This window comes from Colius striatus, chromosome Z, assembly GCF_028858725.1.
Source record: "Colius striatus isolate bColStr4 chromosome Z, bColStr4.1.hap1, whole genome shotgun sequence".
Taxonomy (NCBI): domain Eukaryota; kingdom Metazoa; phylum Chordata; class Aves; order Coliiformes; family Coliidae; genus Colius; species Colius striatus.
Window position 1 is genome coordinate 32814384 of NC_084790.1, and position 12951 is coordinate 32827334.

Sequence of the window (12951 nt, forward strand, 5' to 3'; positions counted from 1 at the left end):
TGCAACAGCTGTCTGACTTGGCACAATGACAAAAAGAAAATGGAAAATTTTGCTGTTTATTTTCAAAATGTTAATTCAAAACAGCCATTAACTTTTCTAAATGTATTATAAGGGATGGCTATAAGTTAACAATTTTCATTTACTCTGCCACATGAGACTGTTCTGAGATGAGTTAGGCAAGAGGAACTAATCCTCAAAGTTACAGCTTAATATATATTAAGCCTGTTTTTCCAAAGTAGCAGAATTCTTGAAATTTATGAAGTCTTCAGAGGTCTGGACAATGGATGAAATCTATTTGCAGATTTCACAGCTTATTCGGGGATAGGAATCTGGTGATTACCTCTGGTTCTGTCTCTTTGTTCTAGTCTTATCATGGCCCTGGTTCATCCCTTACTAAGTGAACTGGGGTTTTTTTCCTGCATTTCTTGTTCAGTGTAGGTGCAACTGGTACTAGCACGGGCTGGTTGTCTGGTTGAGCTGCAGTGCCTGTTGCAGGGACTGGAATAGTTGCAGTGCTGAGGTTGCAGTAGTTGTAGTGTTTGTCATGGGGGATGAAATAGCTGCAGTGCCTGTTGCTGTGTTTTCCATACTTCCTGAGGGTATCTTGGGATAGATCTTTGAGTGACACTCTTAAAAATAAATTTTGCAACCCTAATTAAGACCTGAAACAGGAGTAAGCAGTGAAAGCATGCTAGCTCGAACATACCACGGGTATTAAAATTTTTCAGAAGCTGTTGTAATTAGCTTGACGAAGAAAGTGGGGGTTAAAGAGCAGGAGAAATTATGCCCCTCTGCACTCCCTATAGATTGGGTACAATTACTAATTAATTTTGAGAGGAAGTGCCCATACAAACACCAGCCTAACCCCGTGACATCAGTCAACATATCCAATACAACAAAATGATGTTACTCATCCCTCTCCTAGAGGTGATGAATAGCACTGCAGGGAATACATAGTGCATAAAACAATATACTTAACACCACCATGTGAACAAATAAACCAACACTGGGGCCAGTGACTAATTGAAGGAATACATATGAAGATTTTGTTAAAGCACAGTCTGGTCAGAGCTAGCATTACCTCAACTCTTTGAGACTTATATTGGGCACCAAAAGTGACTGTTACCATTTAAGCCCAGCCATGAACAGAACTGCACAACTACTCACCCACTTCTCTGCCTCCTGAAAGCAGATGGGGAGGAGAATCAGAAGAAAAAGCTAAAATTTAATGGGCTGAGATGAGGACAATTTAATAGAATGACACAGGAGGAGAAGAAACAGCTGTAACAGTAATACTAAAAAAGGAATATACACTGAAGTAAGTACTTACCACCCGGAACTCAACCCTCAGTCCTGACTGAAAATCGTGGTTCCTATTGTGCACCTCTTGGCCAAACCCCCCTTGCTCTACACTCAGCATGACAGTCGGTGTAGTACTAAATATCCCACCTCAGCCAGCCTGGGTCAGCTGTCTCAGATGTGCCCTCTCCCAGGTTCTTGTGAAAATTGACCCTATCCCAGTCAAACTCCAGACAAGAGTGAATGAAGAACTGGTCTTGTTTGGTCTTTAAGAGGCTGCCAAGAGAGGGTAAGGGCTGCCAAGACAATGTGAGGGCAAGGAAAAGCATTCTTATCTTTCTGTGTGTGAATACTGGATAAACGTCTATTTAATATGAGGGAACACTTGATGGCAGTTCTTGGAACTGGACTCTTGCTAGAATGAAAAATCAAGGAAAAAAGAGGCGAAGTAAATGCAAAGGCCCAGTAAATGCAGGGGTCCAGTGTTGATGTGGCTTCAAAGAGGCTACAAAGGCAAGGTGAAGGCAAGGAAGATCATTCTGTTCTTACACCTTCTGTGTGGAAAACTGGGATGTTTTTCATTTGGGATTTTGACTCTGGCTAGATTAGATTAACTCATGAGGGATTGCTATGAGGTGAAGCAAATGCAGAGTACCAGTGAGGCTTTGGTGATGAGGCTTTGAAGAACAGCCAAGGGAAGAGAGAGGTTAACAAGCTACTAGTCTTTGAACATTCATTGTGAGAGCACTTGCTGCGCTTACGTGGTATTGGAGCTGGGCTCTCACTAGAACACAAAACTGAGTGTATCACTAGGAAGCTGAAGAAAGTACAGAGGCCCTGTGTTGATCTGAAGAGGCTGCCAACAGGATTCTGTTCTTACACCTTTTGTTCAGGAATAGTCAGTAAAAGTATCCCATCTTGGACATGTTCTCTTGGTAGGAAGAGAGCCTTAGAGTTTCACTGGGTGGTAAAGAACAAGTAATGCCCCAGGTTTGGTGGGTTTTTTGCACTTGAACAGGCTGCCAAGAGAAGATGAGGATAAACAAAGAGCATTCTCTTCTTACTTTCTGTTTGGGAAACCTGGATGGACATTCTTTTAGATCTGGGCTCTGGGGAGACCTCTAGACTCATTAGACCTATATATTCATTACAGAAGGAATGTGTTTGCTAGCCTTAAGCTTCTCTTAGGATGACTTAGAATGCCCAAGAAATCCGGGGTTATTAGCTTTCCTTGTACCCCAAGAGTCCTAATGCTCTCACTCTCAGCTGAGTCCAGTTCCCAAAGCGAAGATGTCTAACAATTGTTTCCAGCATTGCAGCTCATCTGGTGCCAGGCATGCTCTGGCCCAGACGTTCACAGGGAGATTGCACCAGGGGAACAACCATGGAACTAGATGGAGGGCAGAGCTCCTTTCTTTCCTCATCTTTGCCTTCAGCCCCTCTCTACAGCCCTGCTCTTCTCCTATATTTGGTGTTCCCTCCATTACTCTGTACAGAGAAGAAAAAGAATCCATACAGTTCATCCAGGATTTTCACAAGAGCTCAGAAAAGGTAACCATGGTCCTTGCCATGGCAGCTGTGCTCCTGTCTCCTGACAGGACCCCCAGCTCCTGCTGCTGGGGCTGCCATGGGGCTGCTGGTGGGGCAGAGCTACTTTCCTCAGGTCTGCACCACACTGCAGCTCCAGTGCTCCAGTCCTGCTGGCCATGTGTCTAGATACTCATACTTCCTGTCTGTCTGTCTGTGCCCTGGCTGCCAGGAGGAGACCCAGAGTATGTCATTCCTAGAGACCACCTGCACCCTGAGCAAAACTGACAGGCTCCAGGGCTTGTCATAGATCTTGAATATGTAATACCACAGATTTGAGCTGGTAAAGAACACCAAGGTGAGGGGACACCCATCTGAGTCTGAGAAGGACCATAGGTAGTGAGGACAGTGGGAGGGCAGGGATAACTGTGCATAGAGCCTGAGCTGCCCCGAGGGGCCCCAGGTGCCACTGAGAAGTCTTGCCAGCAGGTAGCCCAGCACAGGGGGCACACAGGGGGGCAAGTGTTGCCGTGGGGGCAGAGGGTCTCCACCAGCCCCACTGCCTGGTTCTGGGTCTGCTGGCATTGAGTGCTGACGGCTACCAGGTCTCACGGCAGCTGTGCTCTGCAGGCGCTGCTGGAAGAGGAGTCCAGGGATCAGCTAGAGGCAGAAATGCGGCAGCAAGCCATGCTTGCCATCACCACCTTGAGGTAGCTGCCCAGTGCTGGGTTTGTCTGTCACTTCTGTGTAGCCCATAGTCCTGGGCCTGGCCAAGGGCATCCTGCATCCAGGCAGGGCCCATAGGTGCCACCTGAACACCTCTTATCTGCCGTGCTTGCAGTTTGTTGGAAGGCACAGGAGAAGGCAGAGGAACCCTGCAGGTCCCTGCCATGTCACAGCTCTTACCTGCAGCAGGAGGCTCATGTCAGGACCACCCTTTAGCCCAGGCTGTGCTGAGGAGGGAAGAGGTGCCTTCTGGCAGAGCCCCCTGCACATCCTCCATTCCTCTAGGAATTCCTGCTCCAGATGTCTGTGCCCACATGACTGAAGCATAGATCCTAGCACAACTGTCCAGCAGACCCTTCTCTCTCTTTGCAGCAAAGTGGCTATGGTACTGGAGGGCAAAAAGAAAATCTTAGAGGCCTGCTTCAGGAGTGTCTTCTTTCTTTCTCCAAAACTGGACATACCAGGCCTGAACAATAAGCTCTACTTTGATGCAAATGCTAGCTACAGGAGGCCCAAGTCCCTCCAGCCCAGAAAGGATGGGGTCTCAGCTTGGCTTTCACAGTCTTTATCCCTTTTTTATGGGCTTGGCCACATCCAGTGCTGCAGGCTGCTCTGCCCACAGCAGCTCATCTGTCCCCAGAACACTCCTGGATGCTATGAGAGAGCGTGGCCATCCTTCCTTGGTAACAGGTGTTCAGATCCATCTCTAGGGTGGACACAGACCACAGAAAGACTGCCACAACCCTCTGTCCTCCTTACGAACCCTGGATGCCATGGACATGATGCTGCAGACATTGATGCATCTCAGCTCTCCTGCTTCCTGCTTCATGGAGCTGGAGACAATCTTACAGGTCTGGTCTTGGGGTTTGCAAGAGGTCTTCCTCACCCTGGAGGGAAGGGAGGATCCACTTGTGAATAGACAGTCCTCATCTCAGTGACAGGCCCTGAGCACATTGCACAGAAGGTGCCCATCTCCCTCGGGGAAGTCAGAGGTGGCCCACCACCCTCTGCTGGGAGTCTGCTCTTCCCTGGCTGTAGGCACAATGATATCCTCTCTGCAGCCTCCTCCCATGTCACAGCAAAGCCTTACCCACAGCACTTGTGGCCTAGCTCCATCCTCAGAACTCCTTAGGCACCACAGCAGTGGAAGCAGCTGGTGCTGGCTCTTCTCTTGTGCTTTCCTCCTCAGCTCTGAGGAGTCTTCCATGAGAATCAGGATGTGGGATATGAGAAATTCCTCACAGCTTTCAAGAAGACTCCATCCATATCCTCTTAGTGGAGCAGTCTACGGCTTGCTACCACCACAGCACTGCCTCTCCTCTGCTTCTGACCCACATGCACTCTTGATTGTCCCATAGATCTGATCTGTCCCTTCAGAGACAAGGCATTGCCTCCTCTTTCCTCTCTTATCTGAATAGCACCAGAGAACTCCAGCCATGAGGGTCATTTCCCACCTCTCAGTTATTCCCACAACATTGTAGTTGTGTGACTGCACGCAGGGTCCTAGTCACTTTGAGTTTCCCAGGCCCTGAGCATTTGCACACCTACACCTGAGGCAGGTGCCTCTCATCCTTCCCGATCCTTCCTGATGTCCCTATTCCCTCTGTATGTAACTCTTTGCTTTAGGCCTCCTGCCCTTGCTGTGGGTTAGAACCTCCCTCAGCCATTGGCCTTCTTGGCCACCTGGGCACACTGCTAGCTCATGTTCAGCTGGCTATTAATACCCACAGGCTCTTTTCTGACAGACAGGTTTCCAGACACTCACCCCCAAGCCTGTAGTGTTGCATGGGGTTGTTGTGGCCCAGGTACAGGACCTGGCACTTGGCCTTGTTGAACCTCATGTGGTTGGCCCCAGCCCATTGATCCAGCCTGTCCAGGTCCCTCTGAAGAAACTTCCTGCCCTAAAACAGAGGAGACACCAACTCAGCTTGGTGTCATCAGCAGGCTGACTGAGGGTGTACTCTATTGTCATGGTTTGACATGACAGCCTTTTCTGTTAAGGGAGAAGGGGCTGTAAAGATGGCTCCTGTAAGAAGTTGCAACTCTCCCCAGCTAAGAGCCAGACCTACTTCTGGGGCTGAGCCAGTTAGACACCTCCACGATCACTTTTTAAGAAGAAGCTGGAAGGGGAGGTTTCTTCCTCCATCTTCTTTCCTTCTTCTGCCCCTTCTTTTTCTTCTGGCTGGTGGTGGTGCAAGGAGCAGGAACAGTGAGAGAAACAACCATGCGGGCTCCAAGGTCAGTGAGGAAAGAGAGGAGGAGGTGTGCTGGAGCAGAGACTCCCCTGTATTCTGTGGAGAGAGCTGGTGAAGCTGAGATTTATTTTCATTTCTTTAAAGACCCCGTATCAGCGGTAGAGACTCATTTTGATAATGAGCCCACATCAGGGGCAGAAACTCATTTTGCTAAAGCTAGCCCCAAACCAGGGGCAACAATTCACTTCACTGTAGAGACAGGGGAAGTGATTTTCTTCTGTAAAACTATGGCCAGAGCAGGCCGTGTCCCGAGGAAGGGACCCAATATCCACAGCTGTAACTGTGGGGAGGAACCCACAACAAAGCGGCTCATTAAACTTATGCCCAGAAGAGGCCTTGTCCCGAGAGAGGGATCCTGTAACTACAGAAACTGCAACCGCGGTGAAGAACCCACGCCAGAGATATTCACTAAGGACTGTGTCCCGTGTGAGGGACCCTGTATCGGCTGAAGCCACAGCTGCTGGGAACAACCCACACCAGAGAAGTTCATTAAGGACTGTGTTCCGGGGATTGACCCTGTGTTGGAGCAGGGGAAGAATGCCAGGAGTCGTCCTCATCTGAGAAGACAGAAGCAGCAGAGCCCATCTGTGAGAGACTGACCACATCCCCCATTCCCTGCCCCCCTGAGCTGCTGAGGGGGGAGGAGGTAGAGATATCGGGAGCAGTGAGCTGGGTCCGGGGAGAAAGGAAGGATGGGGGAGGGAGATCTTAAAGTGTTGGTTGTCATTTTCTCATCATCCTAGTCCCTTTTTGCTTTTATTCCATTCTGTTTCTTGTAGAATAAACTTTCTTACTTTCCTCTCTAAGTCGAGTACTGGAGTCTGTTTTGCCCAGAACTGTAATTGCCAGCGAGCCCTCCCTGCCCTTGTCATAATCCACAACAACCTTGCTTATCTTTTTACTCCCATTTTGCTGAGGCCTCTGCCATCCTAACGAGGGTGGGGGTGAATGGGGGCACTGAGCAAGAGACTGTCGTGGTGCTGCTGTGCTAGCTGGGCCAAACCACGACATCTGTCTGCTCGTCTAAATAATTGATAAAGATATTAAACAGAACAGGTCCCAACACTGATGCAGAATCAGTGGGTTTGGCACAGCCTCACTGTCCCACACTCAAAAAAAATGGACTCAAAAGGGCTGCACTCCAATGACTCAGCAGCAGTGCTGGCTGCCTCGTGCTGGTTCAGGAGGGGATACCTTGAGGTCTCTGCAGATAGGTTTCAACTCTGTTCTCTTTCCTGCTGTGGCAGTCTTCCAACTTTTGCAGAAAGACATCAAACTCTCAGTGTTGTCCCTGGCAACTCAGATCATGCTGACCCTGAGATCTTCAAGATGACAGCCAACATCGAGACTGACCCTGTGGACACCCTGCTGCTGGCCTTGGCCAGGCAGAAGTGAAGAAAATGGCTCTTTTTGATTAAAGATGGAACCACACAAGATGCCTGTGGCCATGGTGTCCACACAGGAACCATCCTGAGTGTGATGAGCAGACTGGGCTGTTCCAGTTCTCTAGAACTGTGTGCAGGACAGCTCTATGCCTTAGCACACTCTGGCTCCATTATTATTTCCACTCTCCATTAGGCCTTCCCTCCAAAGATATCATGTTTGACAGGCAGAGCGAGTTGGAGTTCTGGAGAAGAAAAGGCTCTGGTGAGAACTTTTAGCACCTTTCCTGTACCTCCTGTGTTCCTCTCGCAGAAATGGGTAAGACTGAAAGCTTTTGGCAGCTCACATCTTCCCTTGGCAGCCCCTTCACTGCCCCACTAATGCTGGGGCTCTGTGGTTGCCCTACTGTCTAACTCTCACCTACTTCCTTAGCCTCATCCAGAGCCTAGGCCTCTGAACACCAGTAGCTAGGACTGAAAGGTGTTGGTAGCCCTCACTTGCTCTTGGCAGCTCCTTCACTGTCAAGCAAACACTGGGCTCCTGTGTTTGCTCTTGCACATTATCAGCACCATGATCACATCTCTAGCCAGAGGACAGGTCCATCACAAACTCCATCAGCAACAGCTCCCTAGAAAATGTGGCCAGGTCTGAAACCTTTGGCAGACCCCACCTTCCTTTGGCAGCTCCTTCACAGCACCACAAACACTGGGGCTCTGGTCTTGTCCTGCACTTATGGCAAAGCTGTACTATTGCACTAACCTAAATCAGAATCTGGGTATAACAAGATATCTCATGGTCTAAAGCAAAAGTAGGTGAAAGTACCCAGGAATGAAAGCTTTTGGCAGCTCTTATCTTACCTTGGCATCTTTTTCACAGCCCCCTCCTAACACCATGGCTTTGCGTTTTGTTTTCCACCTAACTCTAATCCTTTTCTTGACCCTCACTCTACCCTAAGCCCATCTCCAAAACAGAGCCATGCCAGCAGTGGCTCCCAGGAAAAAACGGACAAGACTGAAAGCTTTTTGGCAGCCCCTTTGCAAATCCACAAAAAATGGGGCTCTGTTCTGTATCCTGTACCTATATTGAAGCCCTCACCTAAATCCCAACCTAGCAAACCCAGGCCCCACAGGGGCACTGGCAGCTATGGCTCCCAAGAAAAAGTGCTCAGGACTGAAAGCTTTTGTAAGCCCTCACCTTCCCTCAGCAGCCCTTTCATGACACCCTTTCATGACGCTGTTACACCAAACTCTTCTCCTCACCCTATGATCCAAAGAATCCAAAATGGAGCCTTCTCAGCAGTTGGCTGTCTGTCTTGTACCAGGTCTTGGACATTCCAGTCTAAATCAGTTCCCAATCTACTAAAAAAGGGAGCAGTACATTTAAGCACTTCTCATGGAAAAAGGCCTCCAGCACAATTTCTAAGTGTCAGAGACTTCATGACAGAAAAACAATTTAAAGCTGACATACCAAAAGTACAAGTATGCAACAAATAATGAAATGAAAAATTACTCAATAATTCCACTACGACCCCCCCAACTTTCCAAATTTTCTTGGTATAGTTTGCTGGCTAAAACTCAGCTTCGTGCTGTTTACTTTGTCATTAAAGTATTTGAATACAATACTAAATTTCTGAAATTCCACACCAGGAGGAAGATGGGATCTTCTTCCACAACTTCCATCTTAAATTTTATTTTTATACTACAATCAAGGGTGAGGGAAAACTCATGTGAGGGGACAGAAAGGATAGAAAAGTGAAAATTTACTACTGACTTCTCGCTGAATATGAAGAAGTGACTGGAAACAGAAAAAGATGATGTATATATACACATGTAAATATGCAAAGATAGAGCTAATATTTCTGTAGAGATTCCAATTTACAATAAAGGACGAAATTCACATACACATGTGAAGTCATACACATGGCTGTACAAAAATTCCAACACAATTATAATTCTAATTTCCTCAATTATAAAGAAGTATGATTTATTTCCAATGCTCATACTGTCAGTTCCCTCTTCAGCACATGTAAAAACTATTAATTTCTTGGCCTTTTGACCAAACAAGTCTTTGTACATGCTTATAGTGTAATATCCTTTCTGATAATTTCAAGGTTAAAAACGACATCTGCAGTGTGAGCTGGAAAACAAGGAGTTTCTTTTCCAGGAAAAGATGTGAAAAGATGACCAAAGTATGGTATGGCTTGAGCAATGACAGCTTAACGCTTTTCCTAAACAAATACACAGCTAATGCTGCAGTTTCATAAATTAAAGAATTCAATTTGAATTATCCTGTGACAAATTTTTCAGTCCATTAATTTAATTCAAACTCTTTTCTTACTCAGACTTTACTGTAACTGAAATTAGCTTCACTTAAATAATACAGCTTTTAATTGTTAGTGCTTTCATCATAGTTTCTAACTGAACACATAATTGGACAATGACAAGACAATAGGTCTGAATCTGCTTGTATGAATCCACAAAAGGTGGATTGGTAGTGAAATAAATAGAACAGATCTCCCGGTAGAAAGATATGTTTACTCTGGCATGTTCTATGTATGCTATATCTCAAAAATGGCGCTTTTTAAATGGTTTTGAAAGAGATGCAGATTGCATAGTAGGCATTTCACCTTTCTAACATAGCACATTAGGATTTTAGAACCTCTTCCTTAAAAGACTTTGAAGATTTGTGTCACAAGGATTTTCACAACAGCAAATCATTGAAATCTAAACAAGAAGCTATTATAAAACTAAAATGTTATTACGAGTGTGTGATGTTAAAAAATTGTACTGTGACATGCAAATTATCAAGGAAAAACCAGAACCTTATACAAATCAAGTACCTGACACGTCTACTAATTGTAGACCCTCTGCAGCAAGTGGTGAAATTAAAAGCCAGTAGTCAAAAGGGCACAGTTCAGTAGTCAAACAGATGAGCCAAACTGAAAAAATTTCAATTTTATGCAGTTGCTCAGAGATCAAAACAGCAAAATCAGTTAAAACTTAATGACTGGGATTCTCAAAAATGTCTAATAAATTCAGAGTACAAGTTTCAAGGTCACATCGGTGTTTCTGGAAATCCCACCTCTAATAAAACACTTGGTTTTGCTACCTGTTTTTTCATTTCCTATCCATCTTATACATCAAAGTGTCTGTAATTCTTAAAATATATTGTGAATATAAAAAATCCAAACTTAAATCAATTCTGAATTATTTACTTCACCTCAAACTTAGGCGTACTTCAAAGATCCACTACTACTTATATATCTGAAGCATGACTTTGTTTTACAACTGCTTCTATAGCTACAAATTTGGAAACCACCTACAGCTTAGCATTAAAAAAAATAAACTGTTCAACAAGCAGTGTGCAAAGAATTTACAGTTTATGGTAACACCTTCCCTTTTTTCTGACCCTACCTGCAAATATTAACCCCCTGCTAAGAAACTATAACACAATTCTGAATGAAAGGACATATACTTCAAATATAAAATTATATTTAATCACTTGTGCAGATGTTTGGTCTACAGATTAAAACAGTTTTAGAATAAATACTTATATCTTGCTAATAAAAGCTCCAAGGAAAATAAAAATTTATCTGAGACATGCCCTGAGCTATCCAGCCTTCTTAATAGTGCAACGTTGCAGTGATGCATGGTTTCACCCTGCCTTTTGCAAAAGAAACACAGCAACTGTCTAGAGAGCTCCTAAATAGCTGACACACCACAGCATTATGCACATTACAGCAGTTCTTGTAGCTTTACAAAGTTCCTCTCCATCCACTGGATATTAAGCTGAATTGTGTCAATTGCCTCTTTTACACAACGCAGTTGCGAACTCTCCTCTGATTTTGATTCAAAAAATGACTTCACCTGCATATCAAAGAAAGAAAAGTAACACTTTAATTAAAATCAACATGGGCCACATAAATAGGTTCAGAAACAAAGGACACACATCAGAAATCTGTTCCTGAGAATCGTTTGAATCTATTCAGTAAGCAAACCTTTCAATGGAGTTACCAAAATACAAGTTTTTCATGGGAACTGCAGCATTTGGTTTCAACAAATTATGCCACCAACACACATTAATTCTTCTATTACATTCAACCCAGAGCAATCATAGAGCCCCAGAAGTTCTGGAAAAAGAGCCTTGCTCTACAAGAACTGAGAGTTGCAAACAACCTTCTTCAGTGCTCTGGAATGACCCTCATATCAACTCATCATTGTCATTGTCAATGGAAACACTTAAAATACTTATAGATCAAACCAATAAACTGTTGTAGGCGCCCGGAAGATCTTGAGCTGTGATGGGAGAGGCAGAGAGTACTGAAGAGGCAGGCATAGCACGGAGTGAAAGGAGGTGCATGTGCTAGCAGATATAAGCACACAGCGCAAGCAATAAAGCTGGAACAAAGCATCATCCATACAGAGTATGCAGTGGTCTTGTCCCCTCAGAGGTCGGTGAGCTGAGTGATCTGTTCAGGTGGCCTGACAACGTTGCCGGTAATGGCAACAATAAACAATTACCTCTACAAAATTATCTGAATGAAAACATTAGTCTAAACCATAAACTATTCTCAACACTCAACTATTCTCAACTTCAGGACCCTCTTAGGGAAGACTTCTAGTAGTTATTAAATAGCTCTTAATTGATTCTCAATTTGGATTGTTGGGATTGTCAACAGTAAAAACATTATAAAGCTGTATTAAGGGCACTCATATTGCAGAGACGCAGAAAACATAGTTCATTTACAAAATCTTGACCAAAATTCTACCTGGACCAAATAATTACTTTGGGAGACAGCACGTTCCAGTGAAGAGGAAAACATTATGAACAGATAACTACGTTTAACTCTGTATGTAACTCTGCCACAGAGTCAGTAGGTAATCTGCAACATGTTTATATATGTATTTGCCATGTATGAAATAAGGAAAGTAACAGATGTATATCCCTGCAAAAGGGCCTCAAGGACAGAAATAACTTGTGTTTTCCTCACACATCATTTATTAAAAATAGCACTGGCACTAGAAAAAAACCTAGAAAATACCCCTTTCTGGTAGATTAAGCCACCAACCTCAAGTAGATGCGACTTAGTTGAAAACTGAGAAGTTGACCAACTAACAATATTTTGGATAGTGTATGAGCCTAGGTGAAATCTGAAATACAAAGAAATAAGTTATTTTTAACTACTGGATACTTTAAGATGTGGGTTCAGTATATGCACACATTCTTATTTCTATTTTTTTTTGGTTTAGTAGTTGAACGTCATTAAACACACATTCATTTACATATCTTATTTTCCAAGAGAGATACGAAGCCTTAGAAGTACAAGTCTCCAGTTCCCTAATCTCTCTAAAACTTCACAGCAGAAGACATGGACAATTTTCAAATGTCTATCACAGTGAGCAGTAAAGAACTATGGACACCACATGCTCAATATCATGACCTGTGTTGGTGGTACTGTAGTGTTGTGCTCCCTCCTGGCCCTGGAACCTGACCTTTTACTTCCTGTAACCTTGCTCAAGCAATAACCACCAGTGGCTCTTTTAACAGATGGGTCTGGTCATGATGACTGCATTCCACCTAAAGTGGATTCACGAGAGACAGATAACAGCACAACAGGCAAAGGCTATTATAAACAATATGCTCACTTCAGCACAGTGATGGTCAATGTTTGACTCAAGCCAAATCTGAAAGAAAATATCTGTAGTTGTTAATTTTTACTCCATAAATAGTCGACAGATCGCAATCCACTGAGCTCTCATGC

General features: G+C 44.5%; 1 protein-coding gene across 6 annotated transcripts in view; it reads right to left on the minus strand.

Annotated features, from left to right (window-relative positions):
* Positions 1-8816: 8816 nt before the first annotated feature.
* Positions 8817-12951, minus strand: part of LNPEP (leucyl and cystinyl aminopeptidase) — a 58947-nt gene continuing 54812 nt past the window's right edge. For 5 of the 6 annotated variants that reach the window (XM_062018096.1, XM_062018092.1, XM_062018090.1 and 2 more), the window contains 2 exons: positions 12259-12340; positions 8817-11056 (listed from right to left, as the gene is read on the minus strand). In XM_062018096.1, coding sequence (XP_061874080.1) covers positions 10925-11056; positions 12259-12340 — 214 coding nt within the window. In that variant the 3' untranslated portion in view covers positions 8817-10924. The remainder of the gene's footprint in view (positions 11057-12258; positions 12341-12951) is intronic. The other variant, XM_062018093.1, reaches the window with a different exon arrangement.